The sequence below is a fragment of the Anser cygnoides genome, chromosome 6 (assembly GCF_040182565.1).
Source record: "Anser cygnoides isolate HZ-2024a breed goose chromosome 6, Taihu_goose_T2T_genome, whole genome shotgun sequence".
NCBI classification, from domain to species: domain Eukaryota; kingdom Metazoa; phylum Chordata; class Aves; order Anseriformes; family Anatidae; genus Anser; species Anser cygnoides.
Window position 1 is genome coordinate 21,985,552 of NC_089878.1, and position 22,421 is coordinate 22,007,972.

The following is a 22,421-nucleotide window of genomic DNA, read 5'->3' on the forward strand; positions in this document are numbered from 1 at the left end:
ATTTTCCTCCCCCTGAAGAACAAAGAACAAAAATACAGCCAATGGCTCAGAGCAGAGAGCTGAATATGAATGCAGGGGGATTGATTAGACACAGCACATTTCTGCAGTGATAACTTCAACAATTCTGTAGCATTGCTGCAGAGGTTTGGTTGATAACCAAAGGTTACGTGTAGCATCCGTGTTTAATATTAAATGTATCCCTTTTTTTTCCCTGCCTGCATAGAATAAATTCAAAGCCTTCATAGACCTTACCAAAAAGATGTTATGAATTTATGAGGTAGCCTTGCTCCATCATTGATATATCATCATTTAACTCTTAGTAGAAATAATACATCTATGTGATCAATTTCATTCAAGTCACTGTTTAAGAGCAGGAGATCTTTTCGGCTGATGCCGTTTCCCTTTGAATATTTGGTTACACCAGGCTCTTTTTCCCGTATGCAGAAAAAAAACCCTACACATCATAGTAACAAGGAACAGAATGAAACAGGCACTTCCAACACCAGTTTCTCAGTGACAACTATCTGCAAGTTCCACTGCACAGGTAATACAGATATTCTTCAGGTCAAGAAAGATATGTGTTTAACGCCTTCAGTGTTTTTAGTCTTGCTGTTCTTACCTTTCTTTTGATGTCAATGAATTGAGAAAACATTAAGGACCAGTAGAATGACAATTCAACAATGTAGTAAAAATGAAGGTCGGGCATCAGCGGCTGGAAGATGGAGATGAGAAAAGGTTAACAGAGGGTCTAACTGATATTACAGGTATCTGAGGTCTATAGGGCAGATGTGCAATCATCAAGGGATTACTCAATTATACATAAGCATCCTATGCAAGAAAAATGATGATGGTTGCCTCTTTTGAACTTTGATGGTTCTGGAAAAAAAAAAAGCTTCCCAATCTACCCTCTTGACAAACCTTTACAGTATTGTAATACCAAAAAATTATGATATCCAAAAGGAACCTAGAACAAACTAAATTCTGCCCACTCATACCTCTGTTTTGAAAGATTACTTGAAACATCTTGCTGTACATCATTAATGTGTGTGTAAAGCACAGCAAAAGAAACAATACTACAGCGGATTAGAGAAATATGATACCAGCATATAACATCATCTGCACGTGTTAAAAATGTGAGTTTTAAACAGGTTTAACTCTTTCTGGTATTAAAGCCTCCCTTTAAAGATTGTAACCATTTTCTAGGAACATGTTAACATTTGTGAAGAAGAAAATAAATAAATTTAGCCAGGCATCTTGCTTGATAAACATCACTAAATACACATTTAAAAGCAAAAGAAGTAAAAACAACAAGAAAGAAATTTTTCACAACCGAAACCAACCTGGGGTAACTTCAAAGGAGGTAGCTGGTGGCATGCATAGGGTGTTTAGCCCTCAGCCTAGGAGACAGTCCTAGGAGCTACTCTAATTTCCTCATGATTTTCTGCTAGTCATATCTTCCACCACAGTGACAGAGAGGGGCCCTAGCACAGGAGAAGCTTCTGAGGACACCTCTCAAGGGATTAGATGAACCATCTCTAGAACAGTCTTCACTGGCCCAACCAAACACCCAAGCAGGGCAAGAGTCATTTCAGTCAGCAAGAGGCATTTCAGTTGCCTCTTTTATTCCCACTCCCTTTTGTAGACTGATTCTTTTTAGCTGAAAAACAGTCTTTAGGTGCCCACTGAATGTTGCCTATGGGTTATTTAAATATAGACATATGCTTATACTTTATGAAAATGTATACGCTCAAAATCAGTCTTTTAAAGCTATTGCCTGGGCCAATACGATCCTTTTCTGATTTAGTGATACAGTCAGTAAGCTTTTAATTAGGTGTAATAAAAAAGGGACAAGAACATGAGCTAGCAATGGTAGTAACGAGCTGCAACTATTAAATTCATTATTGCAAGACAACTCACCAGGGAAAATCTCTAGTAAAACAATTAAGATAGTCAGCTGCTTTACTAACAATAACTTTAGAACTTCTATACCCATATACAATGACAACGGGGGGAAGTGTGGCTTTCCCTCCATGAAAAGATCAACAGTGTGTGTTTAACTTAGTCAAAATACTAGGTTTCAGTTCCCTATAGACTTAATTCAATAGGGCTGTTCTGCACTTATGGATAGGTTGTTGCCCAAATGATTGACTGTATCTATTGCAAGTCCAGCTGTATTTCTGCAATGTTGTGCTGAATAAATTACAAAGGGACTGTAACAAACAAGAGATTAGAAGTTTTACCTAGTTAAGAAAAATAAGAGTCAAACTGAAAAACCAGTACATAATCCTGATCAGCACTCAGTAGATTTTGTCTCTGCAACAATGATTTTAATAATGTTTTTTATTACATAATTTCTGTTGGACCCTGTCAACTTGTAGCATGATTTTAGATATAGCAGGTATAATTACCGCCCTCTAAGAGTTGTAACTCACTTTCTGAATAACTTTTCTCAATCTGCTGAATCTCTGGCTTTGCTAAAACTTTCAGCATCCTCAAAACTTTGTAAAAAAATGGCCATTCCTCCACTGTGGCAGATGTCTGCTTTCACAGTTAGATTTCCCAGATCTGTTTTCAGATCATGTGCTTCATATCAAAACAGGTGTGATAGTTATATTCATATTTCCCATCTTGAACACAAACAAGACAGGGAGCATCTAACAATGTTCTGAAACACCACGTGGCCTGTTCATGCTAACATATTGACATAAAGCTGCACCATAGTACAAACAGAGCACTGCAGAGATGCCATTTCTGATTTTAGGCAGCACTGTAACTTTTACCTGATATGGGTACCCATTCCAGCACTGTCTGGTATTCCAAAGCCACGGTGTCTGAAAGAGAAAGAAAAAAATAAACATTCTGTACATAACATTCTGGACAAAAAAAAAACCGGGAGACATGCAGCTCAGTTACATGTCCTGTTTTTTTTTTTTCCTGCTTCCAAAAGACTTACATGATTATTTCCTTTTCAATGCCACAAAAGATAGCAGAGCCTTTTAAATCTGTTCCTGTAAGCAGTTTTTTCTTTCAGAGTTCTTTAGTTTTATCTTCATTTTCTGTGCAACTGAATAGGCTCAAGGTAGAAAACAACATATGGGCAAACTCTTCTACCCAACATCTTCAACTGTTAAATATGTCCACAATGGGCAATAAGAGAATGGCCAAACCAGCAGTAACCAAGCAGCCACACTTCCCTTTTTAGGCACGAGCAGGAGCAACTCCTTTTCGCTATGCATGTCTTGCAAAGCACAGCTGCATCTCAGGCTCTGCAGGCATCTGCACTGAGAAACACACATCTACAGCACAAGTACCCACCCACTGGGTATCTCAGAAACATGAAAGAAAGCTGTGGATTCAAGATATTTGTGCAACTCCTTTACATAACCTTAGCTTCCCTACATGCATGTATAAAGGTGGCAGAACATTGTTAGAAGGTTCCCTGGATTAAGACACGCATACCCTTACAGCACTACGTGCTTCCACTAAAATCATTTTCTCAAATGAGTCCCGTGTGTGGAAGAAAGCATTTTCTTGTTTTCACCATCAGGTGGAGCAGTCCAGCTCAGGCAAAGCCTAACAACACACACATGTAAAACACAGTATGTGAGGAGCATCAAACCAAATAAAACGAACACTAAGCAGGCTGTTGTTCTGGAGCCTAAAGTCCCAAGCTGAGAATCACGCTAGTACAGTCTTTATAAATAGGAAGCATTTGTGCCATATTAAAAGATAGTACAAATGGCAGTCAGAGTTATAGCCCAATTCCCAACTGATACTTCGGTTCTAATTATGATTTGTCTTACACAATGTCCAAAGGGCCTTTGTGGGTTAACAGTGATGTAAGATGACTATTAAAGGCTCTTCCTAGTTTTTTGAATGCATCCTTCACTTAATAAAACAAAATAAAACTTACACACCTACACCCCTGTTGCTCCTCAAATGTAAAGGGATACTTGTTACAATAACCTGAGCAACATTTACAAGTAACAGACCTCCTAGAGTTTCTGATGTGCCTCTCACAAGGAGGCTGTAAGAATAGTAAAAGTCCACTGAAATCTCTCCATCTCTCTGCTTGGAACAGCAACCAATTCATTGGTTCAAACATCTCCATGGTAGTTACTGTGGTGAGTTCCTTTCATTTCCCACAACAAAAAAGGTCTTTGGAAACAGACACGGCCTCTCTATAATTGTTTCTAATATACAGAATTTTTGTCTGACAGCTGCCTAAATTAGAGCCATCCAAATATTGTAGGATAATTCATAGTTTTAGCCAGGTTTGAAAAGCTGTAACTGTCTTTCATATCAGATTCAGCTAGAGCTAAGAGATGCTTCCTACCCAATTATTTTGCTATCTAAATTACAGGTGCTAGCAAAAAATGCACATTTTTCTCTGTCAAATATTATGATGTATTAAGGCTTCTTATGAGAGATGTGTGCTATAGGAGCTGCAGATACAAGAGATCTACATTCAATTAAAACACTGAATACTAAATAAAATAAGCCTCACTGGAAGAACCCGGAAAGACTTTACCGCAAAGCCAGAAAGGATACCACAAATTGAGAAACAATGCACTCCATGCATTATTATTAAGTCTCAGAGACCAATACAGTGCAGAAAATCTGCTGCTTCTGAGCCACAGAAGGCTCAGCCAGCCACGCTGCCACCTCCAGCAAAATGCTTCCAAGTTGCTGTTTGGAAACCTAAGGGATGCTAGGAGGGCAAGAGGCAGGCAGCGAAGGCTAAGACTGTGGGGCATCTACACCACTTTCCCACCCCTCTTCCCTTCCCTGTCTCCCCTCCGTTTGACTTGCCTCAGCTTCTCAGAGTCGACCCTAACTGCTGTAGTAGCACTGGACTTTGGTTGCAGTTGCCCTGGAGTGAAGAGGTAAAGAAAGAGCACTTGGTTTAAGCACAACCTCCCCATCCCACCTCCACAATCAATGCAGCCCTAGACTGAAGCTCACTTCTCCATGAAGACGTGGTTCCAGCTGGAACAGCGAGGTGCCTCCCTTAGCGACCCCCACAGCTGAGGGATACTCTGGGCAGGCTGCGGCTGGAAGGAGAAAATCCTGAACTGCAGTGGAACACCTAGACGTGGGCAAACTATCAAGAAAGGAGTTAATGCAGGCACGCTCGGGGCTCAGCTGAGCCCTGTGTGTGCTCATACGACAAACCCATGAACCTCCTTGCACCAGACAAGTTCACTGCTGGGCAGAGCCCAGCTCTTCCTGGGAAGTCCCACAACAGACTGGGAGAAAAGGTCACTGGCTTGGCTCTGCAACAGACCCTTTCTTGATGAACAAAAGAAGCATGCTACTGTTTCCACTACCTACTGAATACCCAAATATTGAGAACAAGAAGTAAAATGGAAGTGTAACGCCTGGGGAGGAGGTGAAATGCAAGGAACCTGATAACAAAAAGGCATCCTGAAGCTGGAAACAATACTAAAAACTTCAGTACCAATAATGTCAGGCACAAAGCACCAGCCCCACAGTGCTGAAATCCTCCCTTACATAACAAAGGAGTTCAGATGGAGACGTAAGCTTTACCACACTTCAGTAAAGTATCTGATCAGTGCAGTATCAATGACAGTGAAGGATGACAAACAGCTGTTGAATCTGCCGTCATTCACAGCATCAAGGAAAAAAACTCCTTTCTTTTACTTTCCTTATAGAAATATCTGTCAAAAGCTCCATCAAACCTCTCTCTAACACTGTGATTAAAGAGAGCAATTGTAAAGAACCCTTTCAGAAAAAAACAAAACTCTCTCGAGACAAGGGAACGACTGAGGATTTGGAAAAAAATGAACAAATGATCTCAGATGCCTGCATGCTAGGCAGAAGCCTCAGGTTGCCTTGCATGCCCTGGCCTATTCACTTATCTTTAGAGAAAGCTTCTCGTCGGGTCCTGGCTCTCACATGCCCCAAAGTCTGTGTGTCTTGCTCAAAGTGCTGCTAGCATCTTGTATGTGATGGGTCAGTTTTGATAGTAAATGGGAAAAAAAAGGAGCATAATAAACCCCCTTCCATTTGTGATCTGCTCCTTAGACAGCTGATTTGGCTGAAAGGTATTTCTGTGTGTGTGTTATCAGAGAGACAATAAATGTACCTGATGAAGTATTTTCAAATAACAAGCTAGATTCTAGTTCATCACACAGTAATAAAAATGACCACAAAAATGCCTCCCTCGTCCACATGTGCCCAGCAGAACCCACCAAGTACAGGAAACACGCAAAGGCCAGGGGCTGGATTCTCTAGCAGAGGGAAAGGAGCCCTACGTGTCTTCAGCCTGTACTTCCCCACACCATTGGCAAGCCAGCCATCGGGGGTGGGGGGGTGTGGGGGGGTGGTGGTATCAGGCATGTCAAGGGTGAAAGTGAAATGCACGTGCCTTTTACACAAGCAGCTTGTATTTTTAAACATAAATATAACTATCTGGAGTCACACTTTTTTTTTTTTTTTTTTAAGAACGACTGCTTTTGTGCAGCTAAAGTTCATCTCATTGCAAGTTGCTCTGTCACTCAGTGAGCTACCTGTACTTGTACCGAGCATGATTAGAAACCCAAAACCACAGGTTGTACCACGTGTACTGGTGTTGCTTTGCGCAAGAATTCATGCTCACCCGTGGAAGTATGAGCTTATAGATAAATAAAAGATGTGCAAAAAATGATTAGTGTTGCTGGCATTCATTTTTCTTCTTGCAGTCCATAAACTTGAAACGAGGAACTTGGTGAGGAAACACTTCCAGAGGCACATCCTTAAGCCCGGTGACAGCAACCCCCAGCTCTCTACAGAGCAGCTTCTGCCCTCGCAGTCTGAGCATTAGACAGCTGTTATGCACCTGATTTACCCCTGGCCATATGGGCACGCTGTAACACCCAAAGGAGTTCTCCCTAAATTCCCAGATAAGTAAGAAAAATCTTCTGGCTTTTCCAGCAGATGAATAAACACAGTGGGCCAGCTGTTTTTATGAGAATACAGCATGCAAAAATCCAGGAAAATCTCCACAGAATCCCCACATTTCTCGAAAGCCTATTCATACCCAAAACCGCATTTGAAACAAAAACGAGACATTCTCTGAACAAGAATTTAAGTCACTTTTGAAACCTGGGTTACTTTTGAAACCTTATAGGTTAATTGAAAATTGGCCCTATAAAAACAAAACCACCAGAAATCCTGAACATCCACCGCACATGTTACTCTACATTCTCAAAAGGCCAAGATTTTATCTGGCTTGGTTAATATATCTGGATGCAGCTTTACATAATTTTTTACATAATTTTAACTCTGACTGTTATAAGCATTATAAAGTGCAACAGAAAATAGTGCTTTTAGCATCAATTAAAGTCAAGGGAACAAATACGTTTGGCAAATTTCTACGCACCTCACTAGTTTTTGGCTGATAGATATCTTATGGCACTTGTACCTCTACTTTCATCAAGTTAGAGCAGGTTCTTGTTCTTCATGGAAACAAGTAGTACAGCTGAGGCCAGAACATTTCCTCTTGGTCAGCATTTGTTAACTGAGCCCTGAAAATGCTGTGCTAGTTTGTTCTTAACCCTAGACCTAAAGGTTTGTCATCTCATACACGCATGTCCTTTCCTCTGTTCCTCAAGAGCAGCTGTGTGCTCTCACCGCAGGCAGAACACTATCTCCTGCTCAAGGGGATGGACACCCCACCATAGTCCAAGCTTTACAGCTTATCTGTGTGGGAGTGCAATTGTAACAGCAGGGAAGGAGGAGACTATAATTTTTCTGTTGACTGCAAGGCATAAAAGTATTTAAGACTTCCACCTCTTTTTTATTATCCAGGAACTGAAAATTTCATGCTTTTAGTGAACAGCACCTTCCAGAACATCAGCAGAAGAACAGTTACTCATAATTAACAGTTCCGTGTTTTGTTTTTTTTTTTTTATGTTTTGCATTTAATCTTCTTCATGCTTAAATTAAATAGTATCTCACTGTTCACTTTTTTTCCAATTAAGGTTAAAAAAATCTAGCACTTTTTCCTTATTCAGTATATTAATAGGCATTCTTCCAGCACATCACTTGGTTGAATAAGTACTCACTTAGAGGGGATTTACTTGAATTGCTTTTTTTTTTTTTGTCCCCTCTCTATAACACCTGCATCCTCTTGGCATGGTAAACTGAATGGCTGTTGACATTAGAGAGAAAGCCAGGTCACCGTGGCAGCTCACAAAGCATCCTTCTGTAGTTTCCCACCCCAGAGGCACTACGGTACTTCCGCGGTGCAGAAGTGACTCCACCCTCTTATGGTCAGACCGAGAGACTTTTCACTAAGTGCATCTCTCCTACTCCAGCCTCACAGTGGTCCCTGGTTCCCTTCCCCATCTTCTTTCTTGGCCTAATGGCGATCAGTATAAGTGTGGACTACTGCAGCCTTCCTCTCTTAACAAAAATATATACCAATGAAAACACATGCTTCTGCGTGTAATGGACAAACCAATACACCGCTGGTTTTTTTAAGCTACAGAAAAACTCCCAGATATTAATTGTTGTAAAACAAATCACAGCTGAACAGGCACAGGCTGTTGCAAAGGAAAAACAATAAAGGAAAATAATGAGAAGCTCTTCCTTGCTAATAAAATTTATAAACTGTGCATTGATTTATTATTACTAAAATAAGCAAAATGCATTGAGTTGTAACCCGTCCTTTAGTCATTAAGCCTATCTTTATCAGCTCTCTGAATGTACTCCAAGCACTTCTTCAACTAAAAAATAGCCAAGAAATGCTGAGAAAATACTCTGTTGTTACTTCGTCTTTAGAGAAGCAAAATGAAATTAAAATCTATGTTTAACTAGGCCCCCTGGGGTAAAACACTCACATATAGCGGCATAGCTTGGATACTCTGCTAGCCACGCAAAAAAAACAGGAGACCAGGAGAACTGGTCTGTGTTTCTGTCCACACAGGGGCTGTTAGCTGCCTTATTAAAATCAGTCATCTTAGGCATACAGTTTACACAGCTCCTGTGACTTCTGCTGGCAAGCTTAACAGTCAAAGTACTGGATAGCCAAGAGATACTCGTCTCAGAAGAATTTCTCTGGTCAAAGCTGCTCCGCTTTTTGTTCATTGCTGCACTTAGCCGCAGTTGATGGCCTACAGCAACAAAGCTGAGACCGAGACCTCGGCCCCGTGCCACTTCAGCAGACAGGATAATGACCAGGGAGTATAAGAGTTTGAGCCCTCAGTCTGTGTCAGATTTCTGGAAAGGCTGCCTTAACCAAAAAGCCATTTGATACTCTAGAGGAGATGTGACATGCACATTGCTGTGGAAAAGTTATTGATGCATCACAACTGATTTTTTCAGGGGAATGATGCAACTGAAAACCTCCAGCAGTTCTCAGCAGCATCCTTTTCAGTTTCAACCAGAAAAGTAGCTTTTATTTTGAACTCTTGGGCACATCCCTGTTTTTATTATGATCATTTGAACACCAGCAGCACATTCATGATAATCTGGATGTTGGTAAAGGGCTCCATTTTCTGAACATGTTTCTTTCCATATTATTATTATTATTTTCACAATGTGACACAAATGAAGTGACATTTCTTTTCTTCCACAAGTATCAGCATTTGCAGCAATTTTTTCTCCAGCAGAAAGAAAATTAAACTCCTCCTCATTTTCCTTGATTTTTAGAAGATTTACAAATGAATAACCAGAATGCTGTGTGTCAGCTTTTCAGTTTCTATGGCCTTCCCTAAATTTACCCAGCCTCTTAGGACTTCACACTTAAGATGTCTCAGAAATTTTCTGTGATCATTTAGAAATATTTTTTACTTCTCCTCCTCCAAAAGACACCCTACATAAGACAGAATCTGAACCGTACTAATACCATTCCTTGTTATGGTTGTTTGCTACTAGAGTATTTCTCATACTGAAGTCTCACCCATTTAAAAATCACATCAGACAGCTTTCAGCATCCAGTGGCTGCCGGGACAGGCATTTTATGCACGATGTTAGCAGCAAACAATGCCAACAGCACTGGCTGGTTTTGTTTATGGCAAGATAAACTGTGGAGTCATCAGACAAGGCTCTCTGCAAAGACAGGATTTAACCGCCCCCAAATCACTAAATAGTGACAATGCGAAATGGAAAAATCCATGGCTAACATTTTGTATCAACTTCTGCACGCTCTTCTTCCCAGTGATTTGTGGTTTGGTTTGCTGCTCACACCAGGAATAGCATTTTCATAAATTCTTCACAGACCCAAGCAATCATTCATCATATTTCTTGGCACAGTTCACAACATAAGCGAAGACAGTATGACACATTGCCGATGAAAATCCTGAGGTGCTCTTTTCATATATTATGACTGAGCAAACTGTCATAAGTTTCTGCAGAACCGTTACTGCTCTAGAGTTTAGTGCTTTGTGTCTGCAGAAACAAGGTGCTGGGAAAAAACACTTGTAGTGTAGAGCCCAGCCTCTCCCCTCAGCAATCTGCAGTGCCGACTTCCAAATATAATTAAAAATGATACTTCTACTAATCGGAAACTATAAAATATACAGGAGGACACATTCCAAGGCCAAGATTAACAACAGTCACTGAAAGATGCACTTGACATTTCAAATGCAAATATGTGCACAGAAGTATTTTTAGAAAAAAATATGAATTCAAATTTGGATTTATTTACATAAAATCACTGCTGGAAAGGCAGAGTAAGCTCAATGCACCACATACATCCACTTTTCCCTTTTGCAGATATGATGTATGTAGGTCCGTTGTGGCATTTATGTCTTGTGCTGATAAACACACGGTTTCAACTTTAATTGTAAAGAATGTGGAAGGGCCCTAATATCTGCCAAAGGATGGAGGTGTTGGGAGGAAAGAAGTCTGCACCATTTCTAGCAGTTGACACACAGAGTGGTGTGGGTGAAGTTTTGCATGCATTGAACAGAACCGAGGAATTCTGCAGCCAGAGAAGCTGGTAGCTGCAGCATCTCCTCCCCTTGCTCTGATCAGCAGTCCTGCTACCAAGTCTGGTCATCAAACAATTTGTGCTCGTTTGAGTACCTTCTTATTCTGACACTTCCTCTTCTGCTTGCTTGTCACAAAGAGGCTGGGCTGCCAGTGATACTCAGATAGTTTAGAGCAGCTGAAGGTCTATGGAAATGTAGAAGCTGGGCTAAAGATCCCGTTCGTTTGTGCGTAACAGGTTTCCTAGTGACACGACTCAATATATTTTGTACTTACTGCATGGTAAGGATAGTGCATAAAAAGTAGCAGACCCATTCAGCAGAGCACTCCAGATGCCTGATAACACTTTGGGAAAGCAAAGCAGCTGTAAACCCATTAGCTTTACAGCTGCCTTGTGTTTTTTGATCATAGAGCCAGACCACACCAATTAACCTAGAATTTGCATCTAAGAGGGCATTTTTGAATTTATTTTATTAAGACAGACAACATGCAACCATGGGTCTGGAATCAGTTCAAAAAGAGCAAGTGTTGAGGTTTACACTTGGCAAACAGTAGCTCTGTAAGAGGGTGAACTGCATAGAATTATACATATAAGAGACCAATAAAAATCCCAAGAGAGAATTATTAAAACAGATAAATAGGTCAGTTCACCCCTGGTAGCTGTGCAGTGCTCCAAGATTGCTGCTGAACTGCGGGACCTCAGAATGCTCCTCGCTTTCCTACAGGATACAGCTTCAACAGAGCTCCAGGGTTTCCAGCACGCTCTGCTCTGATACTACAGTTACCCAAAGGCATACAGGAAAGTGGTTAATAATTAAACTCATCATTACACATCTACTTTCTGTAATTATACCTACTATCTGTGGCTGATCTGCCAGAAGAGTACATCAGGCTGATTTTGACCAGCCGCTGATTTCCATGCCATTTGCTGAAGGGAAGCATTGACTATATCCTACATTGTCATCCTACATTGTCCTACTGACGCTGACTTTTGGAAATCCCCAGTGAGCTTCTTTCCTTCCCAGGACTTGCTGTGTGCCGTAAGGACTTGATTTACTGACATGCTGTGTCACTGAAGCAAGCTGTTACTGCCCGTGGCCCACAAAGGGAAGCAGAGTCCACCTCAAGTAACAGCAAAACAACTCTTTCCTGAGTGAGCACTAAGGTACAATTTCAAGCACAAAACCAGATGTTTAAGGAAGATGTTTAAGGATATTTATGAACTTGCACTGCCTGCCAGAAAAAGGCTGTATACAGAAAAACAGAACAAAATCCCCTCCACTTTCCACTCCTGCAACAGCCGTGTGTTTCTGGAGGTTAGCATTGGCACATTGCAGCAAGGTCTCAAAATCATCCCTGACATCTGAAAGGTAGGAAGTTATTGCAATTGCAGAATTTTGATTAGGAAATACAGGACTTTTCCATGTCACAGGGCCAAGACTTAACCCCAGAGATACAAGAGTGTGTTTGAAACATTTGGTGCCATTACTGGTGCCTGGTCAGGAAACCTTTTGGCAGTGAACTCCTCTCACTGCTGCCACTAAAACCCTGACAGAGTAACTGACCTGCTCCCAGACGCAGAAGCAGATCAAGTCCCAGGAGTGGCTGTGGCAGCAGAGCTCCATCCAGACAGGTTGCTGCAGCAGGCAGCCTGAAAGCACCTGTTGTGCGCCTCTCCAGCCCCACTGAGGTGATGCTCACTAGAGGGACCAGTTTCTAAGCAATTCCATCACTGGGCACAGCTAAAACAAAGCATAGGCTAAGCAACAAAGACAAGGATGGACTAAGGCAGCCTCTTTCCCTCCCCCTTCTGCAACTGCTGCATTTTTCTGAGGTCAGTGCACGTATACTGGAGCAGGGCAATTCACCCTTGGGGTGCTGGTGTCCTCAGTAGTGTATTTAATAATGCTACAAGTACTGGGTACTGCCTGGGAAAAGGCCAGTGAGGAAAACCTCAAATACTGTATTTTCCTCTAGCAGAATAAAAGACTGTGGGAAAACATTGATTAATTTTAATGTAAGAATACAGTTTACAAGGCATTGCTTCCTGCCCAGTTCTGAGCCAGTGGCTCTGAGAACATTTACTACACCAGAGCAGAATAAAATGGACATCTTGAAAGATTTGGGAAATTATTTTGCCTAAGCCTACATAAACTTTTATGTAAACTTTTCTTCTTTTATTTCCCTTTCTCCTCCTGCTGAGGAAGCGCGTAGATACAATCTTTTGTTGTTTCCATTTGTCATCTCTCACTGGATCCATTCAGACATAACTTCTGTTTTTCTTATGCAGCCCTCTGCTGAAACAGCTAGCAAGAAGAGTGGCTGGTAGAGATGGAAGCAAAGGAACTGCGCTGGTGTTTTATAACTGCTCAATTTGTAATTAATTTTGGATTAATATCATAAACTGTAAGTTCTGGGCACAGCAAACACCTAGAGTAACTGAGCAAGAAGAAAGGGTCTGTTCCCTCACTTTCCTGAACCTACAAATCTCAAGGGAAAAAAAAATCTATAATCTCTGCTGAAACTCCTTATTTAAGTTACATGTGTGAAAACAGCAGTTAAGAAAACAGAAGCAAAACTCAGAATTAGATTTGAACTTAAAGGAGTATTTCCCCAAGAAAAGTCTGCCATTTCTCATAGCCAGTAACTGAGACCATCAATAGGCAGGAAAAATGAGATACCTTTAAGAAAAAATTAACTGGGAAGCTGTGGAAGGTAATACAATACAAGAAAAAAGAAATGCTCACTGAACTACTAATAACGTATCTGTTTAAATAGTAAACTTCTTTTCCCTAGCACTCAAAGGGTAAAGTGAAACAGCTTTATGACTCGAAGCCTTATACTGTAAAAATACATAGTGATCTAAAGGTCATACTAGCCTAAATGAAGATAAAGCTATCGTGCTCCAAGTCACTGCCTCAATAGTGAGATCAACTCAATAATGGCAATTCAAAGCACCAGTTGGATTATTAATAACCTGCTCTTATATCCAAACGTGCACTCTTTGCTCAAGTGTAATTAGCTGTGGAAAATAGGACTGCTTCGTTCATCTGAACAGCAAAACAGGAAAAGCTCCTGCAGTAGCAGAGCACTGTTCTAAATACTTTGCTAGAGGTAAGTGAGCTACCATAGTTTCCAAATGAATTAAAGCTATTTTTATCCTAAAGTTACTCAAATAAAACGCTTCTAGAATTACTTCCTCTAGATCTGCTATTTTTATATATAGGACATTGAAAAATCCGTGTCTTTCAGAAAGCTGGTAAGTGCTGTGCTGAAGTCAAAGCTGGCTAGCAGGCTGCAGCAGGACAGGCGCCCTGCGCTGACCGGAGCAGCGGCATAAGGTGCAACCACTGACAATGTGGGGCATGGCTCCCTACCGCCGTAACTCTTCAAACTGCTGATTACAGAGCATTTACTCTGGTGTCCATGGTTATTAAATACTCCCAGCTGGATACCAAGCAAAGAGAAATTCAATTCTAGATATATTTTTAAATTACTGTGTCGTTTTTCAATCCCTTGCTTATGTCAAATTTGTCCTCATTGTCATTATGGTATTCATTAGGAATATCAGTGATATTCTCCTTTTGCCCATTTCTTTCAAAAAAACCTTTTATTTTCTTTCAGCCACAAATAAATTCTGCCATCTGGCTTAGCTTTTGCTTGATCCAGTTATTATGTTAACTTCAAACAGCTTACACAATAGATTATTTCCTATACTAACTGGCCTTCTCTTACAAAACCTCAGTGTCTAAACTGCATTCATTCTTCCCTGTTAATGTATATTGAAGTAGTGGAGTAATTTAAAATTAAATTTCTCTGCTGACTTTGATCTTTCTCACAGCATGATTCATGATTTATATTTTAGATAGCCAAAGCACTCTATTAATCTCTCCTAAATGCCCTCAACCATTTTTATGCCCTTTTGAAAGAGACATCTGAAACAAATTCCTTTTCCATTAGATGGATCTAACGTTGGTCTTTCTGGAAACCTTTTCTACTCATGATACTTACTTAAAAATGCAATATAGCATTTCCATGTTTCACAATGGCATCCTTCAGGAGACTCTGACACAAGTGCTCTTCCCTGTTTTCACAGCAAATTAGAAATTATGTTATTTAGCACCCAATGCTGAGCCCCACTTTCAGGAAAGAAATCAAACTAGATTGGATTTTAACATCCAATATTATTTTAGCTTAACAATTTTCATTACTTACAAACACTGAGCAATTTGTTTTCCCGATTTAAAAGAAAATAATAATAAAGAAAAACAGCCCAAATCAATTTTAGAGCAAGTACAATCTGACAAAGGCAGGCTTCATTTCCTCCCTGAGTGGCATACGTATCACATTATCCTTCTGTTAATAGAACAGTAAAATATCAAATATCAGCGTTGTGTTAAAAGCACTGCAGAGTGGCCCCTGACATTCTTCATTTAAATGAGAGTATTTATCCAGTATGGGACAGATAAGCTCAGTGAACAAAAGCAGTTACAAGGCTTCAGTAACAGATAATATAACAACTTTCCAGCCCTAACATGGGAAGGAAACACCACAACACACACAGACTAGAATACATGCCCAGCTGAATGCCTGCTTCACTTAATTCAGGAGTGGAGAAGAGAGGGGGCAGCAGCAAGGGCTCTGGAGCAAACCTCCTGCTGCCAGCTGCTGTCACACTGCTGTTTTCTACAGCCAGGTCTGAAATAAACCAAGGTGGCAGATATTTCAAAAACTCATGCTTTGGTACCTCAGAGCTAAAAGTAGAAGAGTTTGGCCCAGCTTAGTTAGTCTCATAAGAAGCAAACTGTCAGATATGTTGTGTGCTCACAGCAGCGCACATGTTTCTGAGATACTGTGCTTCTTGTGTCTTTCTGCTCAGCAGAATAGCCAGAAGCAACAGCTTCATGGAGAAGTACATGCAGGAACATGAAATGGAAATAAGCGATAAGTGAAGTGCTGCCCATTCTCATCCAGCTTGTTTTTCTCCACTCCAAATCAGCTAAGTCACACACAACACGTTCTGTAAATAGCTTTCCAATAGCTGAGAAACTTTTTCAATGGAATCAAGGCTGTTCTACTGCTAGAAATACCAAAAATTGTGTAAAGCATTGTACGTTTTCAATTAAGTCAGTAGGATTGGTATCGAATCCCTGGATGTGATACCAAATTCATCTGCAGTGTTGCTCCATGCAAGCGTAAGGAATTTTGGCCAGAAACATATTCTGCTGCCATCACATTCCTTAGGTGTTTCAGAGGTAAGCATAAACTAAACCAAACTTTCTATTTCTTATTCATCATTATTTCTATATTTAAACTCTTTTGTTATTCCCTCCAGAAAAATATCATTAATATTCTAACTAAAACTCAATTTAAACTGCAGCACAGCCTTTATTTTGTAATGCTGAAAAGGTAGTTTCATAGTCCTAGGCCAAATTAAAATCCCGAAGTCCAAATAAATGCACTTGACACCTCCATATCCACTGTTTTCAGAAATCATGTGTTGCTCATGCACCAGCGGCAAGGGATCAGTGCACCCGGAAGGGAGCGGCAGAGCAGCGGTGCTGTCAGAGTGATCATGCAGCTCAAGGGCTCTTACCCAACAAGACATTTCTGAGCCATTAGACTTGTAAAACACAAGGCTTTTGGGAAGCACGGCAACAGCACTATATAGTGGTTGGTTATACTTTCATACCTTTAAGAATGTATAATTGTATTTATACTTGCAACCTAATTTGCAATAATGTACGAACATTTACAGCCCACTGACTGCAGGCTTCATTTCAAACAGGATAATTTCCAAAACTATTTCCCATATTTCTTCAGTTCCGATTTCTTCAGTTCTCAAACCAATGCCAACTAAAAGAGTAACATAAGCTTGTTTAAAAGCACAGTGAGTGATCTTCTCCTGTATTAGCAGCTTTGTTCTGCTGCAGACCACACAGTACCATGACTTGGTGTGCACAGTAACCTTACATATGGTGCAGCTTCCCAAGTAAAGCAGTTAAAAATGTCAACTTGGAACTTGTCATGAAGCTAAAATGAATCCTTTTCAGCAATGTGTATACAGAATCAGTGACATTAGGAAAAGAAAACTACTCACAGTTGTGTGCCGCTTGACTGTTTGAACAACTCTTTGCAGATGCAGTCACCTTTGCTGCAGCACAGCTGCTGTCTCATGAAACTGACAGAAAGACTTCAAAAGCATTCCTAAAAATCACGGTTCAATAAAGCACTGCAACCAGCGTGAGGCTTTTGAGAAAGTCACCATGTGCCTCTCCCATGGCGTGACTACAGCAAAAAGTCACTGGACAACTGACGAAGACCAGCTGGCTTCAAAGCAGCTGCATCCTGGCTTGCTTCCTCAGCACATTCAGAGCCGGTCGATCACAGCGGTAGCCGACGTCCGTCCTGCTGAACCTTCAGGCTAACGGGCATGGCATCAGTAGGGCCGAGTCAGAAGTACCCCCCAGTCCCTCTAGCGCTTTGGAAATTGCAGTGTACAAAGATAAAATTCCTCAGATGTATTCTCTCCCTGTTCTAGAGAACTGAAGGGATCAGATAACCTTCAGAAGGATGACACTCCCTGGAGCGCTTCTGCTGGAACATGATTGACAGAGATTGTAAAAGCAAGGTCACTGCTATCTGTTTCTTCAGGAATATGTGTTGATACTATGTAAGATGATCAGAGTAAAAAGATGGCAGCAAGAAAAGAATGAAACAATGCAGCCTTCCTGTAGTCCACAGGAACATGTCAAACCTGCAGTCTTCCAGGACTCCCAAATCCATTTCTCAAAACGTACCAACAAGCCTTTGGCCGCACAACACAGAGGAACTGACCATGGGGAAATGGGCTGCTAAGACTAACCAGTCTTTCCAAGAGAATTGCAAGGATAAAGCCATACCTTCTCCCAACTACTCCTCTTCAGATAATCCACAAGAGAAATCTTCAGATAAACAGACCAGAAAACAAATGTTGCATAGCCGGTAGAAGCTAACAGAAGTCTCAGCCACTTCATGCTTTCCAAGATCAGGTCGTTCTTTCCAAAGCTACACTAACCAGATCAGGAAAAGAGAGAAACGATTAACTGACCAAATCGTACCCTCCATTGCTCCTCAGAAATACAACTCAGCTCTCATGGGAACAATTAAGGAAAAACAGGAACAGTATTAAAAAAAAGCCTCAGGTACAGCTGTGAAATTAGAACTCTCCTTGTTTGTTAGGCAAAGTAATTTGTGACAGAACCAAGTTGCTTTATTGAGTCGGTGCAGGGAACCACTTACAATGTATGCTGGGCATACTCATGATTGTTTCCTACCAAAGAATTCTTGCCACTAAACAAAAAAGTGCCTGATCTTCAAGCTGGCTGCATACTTCTGCCACTGTTTCAGGTACTCCCTTTTCCTGGACATGATAAGGCTAGGGACAAATGCCCATATATTCTAGAGAAGCAATATTACTTTCTTAAAAATACCTAGAAAAATAACCAAATAGAGAATCCAACACATGGCTTTGAGTAACTTGAGATTTCAGATCAGAGATTAAAGTGAAATTAATTCAGAGAAGAAAAGGGAGTTACTTTTTTGTAGACTGAATACTTATAGCCAAAGGCTCTACGTACATCTAGCCCTCTGGAAAACAGTCAGTCAGTCTACATTTAATAATTAGTTTTGACTCTACAGAGTTAACCCCTCATTTCACAAAACAGTCTTATCCCATTTTATCAGCCTAATTTCCAAAGCTTTCATTCAAGCTTTTCAGTAATCCAGAAGTTTTATTGCTAATTCTTCCCAAACTCAGGGTATTTTTACTTTCAGAGCACACTGCCTCTTGGAGGTCCTTGAGAACATCTTGTCTTTGGTAACCAGAGCAAGCAGAGTGACAGCAGTTGCAATTTCTTAGGTCCTTAAACTGACTGAAAGAAGCTATTACCAACTCATTAGCTTAGTGACCAGTAGAGACACATCTCCTTTAAGGTGTTTCCAAAGGTGTGTTGCTAGTGTTTCCAAAATTGCTTTATTTAACAGCTAAAATAAATGTAAATGTATTTGATGACATCTGAACATATGAATGCATCCAGAACAGACCTCATGATGTTCTGAGGAAAACCGAAAATATACTATCAGTGATAAAACTGATGCAAGAAACAGCGTACAGTGAAACTACCAAATTGTTTAATACCAAAATATCAAATAGCTGCAAAACTGATAGTAAGATAAATAGAAGAAAACTACCAAAACCTGAATGGCAAATGAAAGACCACTCCAGCTAAACATCCCATTGTTCCTGTGTCCCAGTCTTGACTTCCCACAGGAATATGAACTCATTCTTCATCACAGAGACACCTCTTTCCCCAGATATAAATCCTACGACTACTTTACCTCTGTGGGAATCAACAACTATTTACTTCTTTGGAGGTTAACAATCTCAGTAGTCAAGAGATACAGATGAAGTGTATTACAGAAAACATGTCAAATACCAGTCACCACACCATGAATCAACTTTTTTTTTTTTTTTTTGTATTTTAAATGCAGATGGTCTGACTTCAGGCTCTAAGATTCTCGGTCAGAAGCAACTCAAAATGACATTTTCAAATGTTTGTCTTATCTCCCAGGACTGTAACATCTGTGTGCGCTGCTGTTGCTGTTCTGTTCCAAAAAAGGCAAAGAACACGCTGATTCACCTCAGCAGTGAAATGGAGCATCCTCACTCACAAAAAAAAAAAAAAAAAAAAGCATCAGGAAGCCAAGTCATCTCTAAGTGCATGCAGAAACGTTCAGACAGTAACAGGCCACATCTTGCTGTCACAGAGCACTTACTTAGCCCAGTGGTTTCTGCACACACTTAAGGATAAAGTCAAACATCCTATAGTTTCAAGAAAAAAGAACTTTTCAGAAAAGGAGAAGTGGAATTGCTTTTTCCACTTCATGTCACACTGTAATCTTTCCAGTTGCCTTCCATACATTCACATTACTTCTATTTGGAGTCAAATTTAGAGTTCAGTATGGCCTTCCTGTTGTTTTGAAATAGATCTGCACTGCTATCACTTGCAATTTCATGATCAGCTGTTTCAACAAGAGAGTTCTACTGTATGGGGATGGCTTCTTAGGAAGGGAGATGCAGAACTGCCCCTCAATCATCTGCAGAAATATGGAAGCTTGTTGCACCTGGCATTTTCTAAACAGCCATAGTATCCTGATACCATGTGCTTTACTACAAGACTAATTTTGAAAAAGAGCAAGTCAAAAGTGTTGTGTTTTTTTTTTTTATCCAGTCAGATGGTCCTTTTCCAAGTAGGATAACCACATGACTTCATATTCCCAAGTCTCAATATAGACCTACCAAGACTCTTACAGAGGGGAATTCATGCTCTTTAATGACTTTGTAATTCTCATGGGCAATTAATGGAACTGAATGTGAAGAGTCACCAAATGTCACCTGGAAGCTTTACTTCCAGATATTTGTAAAGGTTTTTTATTCTACATAATTACACGGATACTGCTTAGCACCAAGACTCAGCAAGCAAGTAACAAGCCAATCCTGAATTCCTCACCCTGTTTATCACCAAAACTAACCCAAATTGTAACTATTAACTATTAATTAACTATTAATATTGACTACCAACTCTTAATTAACCAAGCCACTCTTGATTTCATTGTAAAAATTGTTGAAGGAAACAAAAATGTTATCTTGCTCCTATATTAGCAATAAGCAAAGCAGTCAGTTTAACGTTACGGGAACTTAGTGTTTTGCTGGCACCAATGCTGGTGTGGTGCACTACAAGGGAATATTTTGTAGACATGCAAACAAACAAAAAAACCTGTAGCACCATGCTGAAAAATCTCAGCTACAGTTAAAAAGGTGAAAAGTTTGCACATACATGATCAGAGTAGAAATATAGCTGGTTAGTTATCTTCTTTTCTGCTTTGAATCTTAGTGATTTATGAAGATAAAAAGAACACTGCGGTACAGTTACTACCAAGGGAAGACGTGCCTCTGAGCATGGAGAGTATTATGCCAGCTCCTGGTAGGACCTGGAGGCATATCATTATTTCATAATCATACTTCACACTAATGATGGCATTTGAGACAAAAGACCTCTGTGCAAGAGTCAATGTCATTACACACAGCTTAGCCTGGACAGAGGTATTCTAAGCTAATAACCAGCACCATCTTGTCACGCATTATCTATGAAGATGAAAATCTTTCCAGAACTACTAGGGCCCTGGTACCACCCATGGAAAAATACCAGGTTTGTATTAGGTAATTTCTTATCAACATCAGACCTTTGCATTAAGGGATTCTGTGGCCCACTCAGTCTTAAGCCCAAAATCATTTAAATTTACTGTGGAAAGCAGTAATGGAGGGAGCACTGAGTAACGAAAGAAAGCTTCACCTTCTCTTTGCAGGTCAGTGTCTCAGTCTGCTTCTTCACATAGAAGAACATTCATCACCAAATCTGCCCTTGAAAATAGTAATATTTGTGGAGGAAATGAATTGGCTTGAACTCTGACTTACAGTGACATTGATCCCCTCTTCTCATAAAGCACTAGAAGTTACAGAGGCCGCTTCAAATCTGACTCGGGACCTGTTGGGCCGCTCAGCGCAGCAGCCGTCATGCTGCTGAGGAGCCCAGAGCCAGCTCAGCAAGATGGCGGGACCCAGCCTGGCTGCGGCCTGGCGCTGTGAGGCAGCGGATGGGGAGATAACCCTCTTGATCTCCTCACGACTGCCTCATGCTCGTTACACAGAAAGTTAACAGTTTGTTTGCATCAAATTGAAATTTGGAAGAACAAGAATAAATCTGTATCTTAATCTAACAATGGGAGACTCTTTTGGGAGCCTTACTATGCCACTTGGTAATATAATGAGCTACAACTGAAAGTGTTAAGTCTGAGAGGACTTGAAGCGGAGGCAAAAACTTATAAGGAACATTTAAAAAAGAATCCAAAACCAAGGAAACAATTTTGTCTTTGAGATGCTTTGACACTAAAATGTCATTAATTACTTCACCACTGACAGACAATGACCGCAAAACCGCTAATAAAATTAAACCTTGTGGCTCTGTAATATTCATCTACTTATTTTGACGCAAAGAAAAGTAAAGGCTGAAGGCGCACAGGAGCTGGGGAAACGAGGAATGTCTAATATGATAATTAAATACTAACACCTCTACATAAAAAAATGTACTGAAGTCTGTTGCTCTCTTATACGTACATATTAAGACAATTTGTAGGTGATTCAATGCTTTGGCTGAGTATCTGGAAGGCTGTGAGCTATTTATCTATGTGTGGTCCATTTGTGAGTAATAAAGCAACTGCTTTGCCATCTCTCCTCTCTTACAGAGGACAGAAGAATTTAATTCTCTTACTTCACTGAGAGGGGCATTTATTTCATTTGCATTGCAAATATTTATAAGAGAACACCAATAATATACCTGCACCCTGCAGTCAAAAACACCTGTTGACTGAAGAAGGCAGATATG

The 22,421-nt window shown here is 40.4% G+C and overlaps 1 protein-coding gene across 2 annotated transcripts in view; it reads right to left on the reverse strand.

Annotated features, from left to right (window-relative positions):
* CERS6 (ceramide synthase 6) overlaps positions 1–22,421 on the reverse strand; it is a 123,664-nt gene that overhangs the window by 35,840 nt on the left and 65,403 nt on the right. For both annotated transcript variants that reach the window (XM_048061374.2, XM_048061375.2), the window contains exons 5-6: positions 2,781–2,831; positions 620–712 (exon numbers count right to left, since the gene is read on the reverse strand). In XM_048061374.2, the coding sequence (XP_047917331.1) occupies positions 620–712; positions 2,781–2,831 (144 nt within the window). The remainder of the gene's footprint in view (positions 1–619; positions 713–2,780; positions 2,832–22,421) is intronic.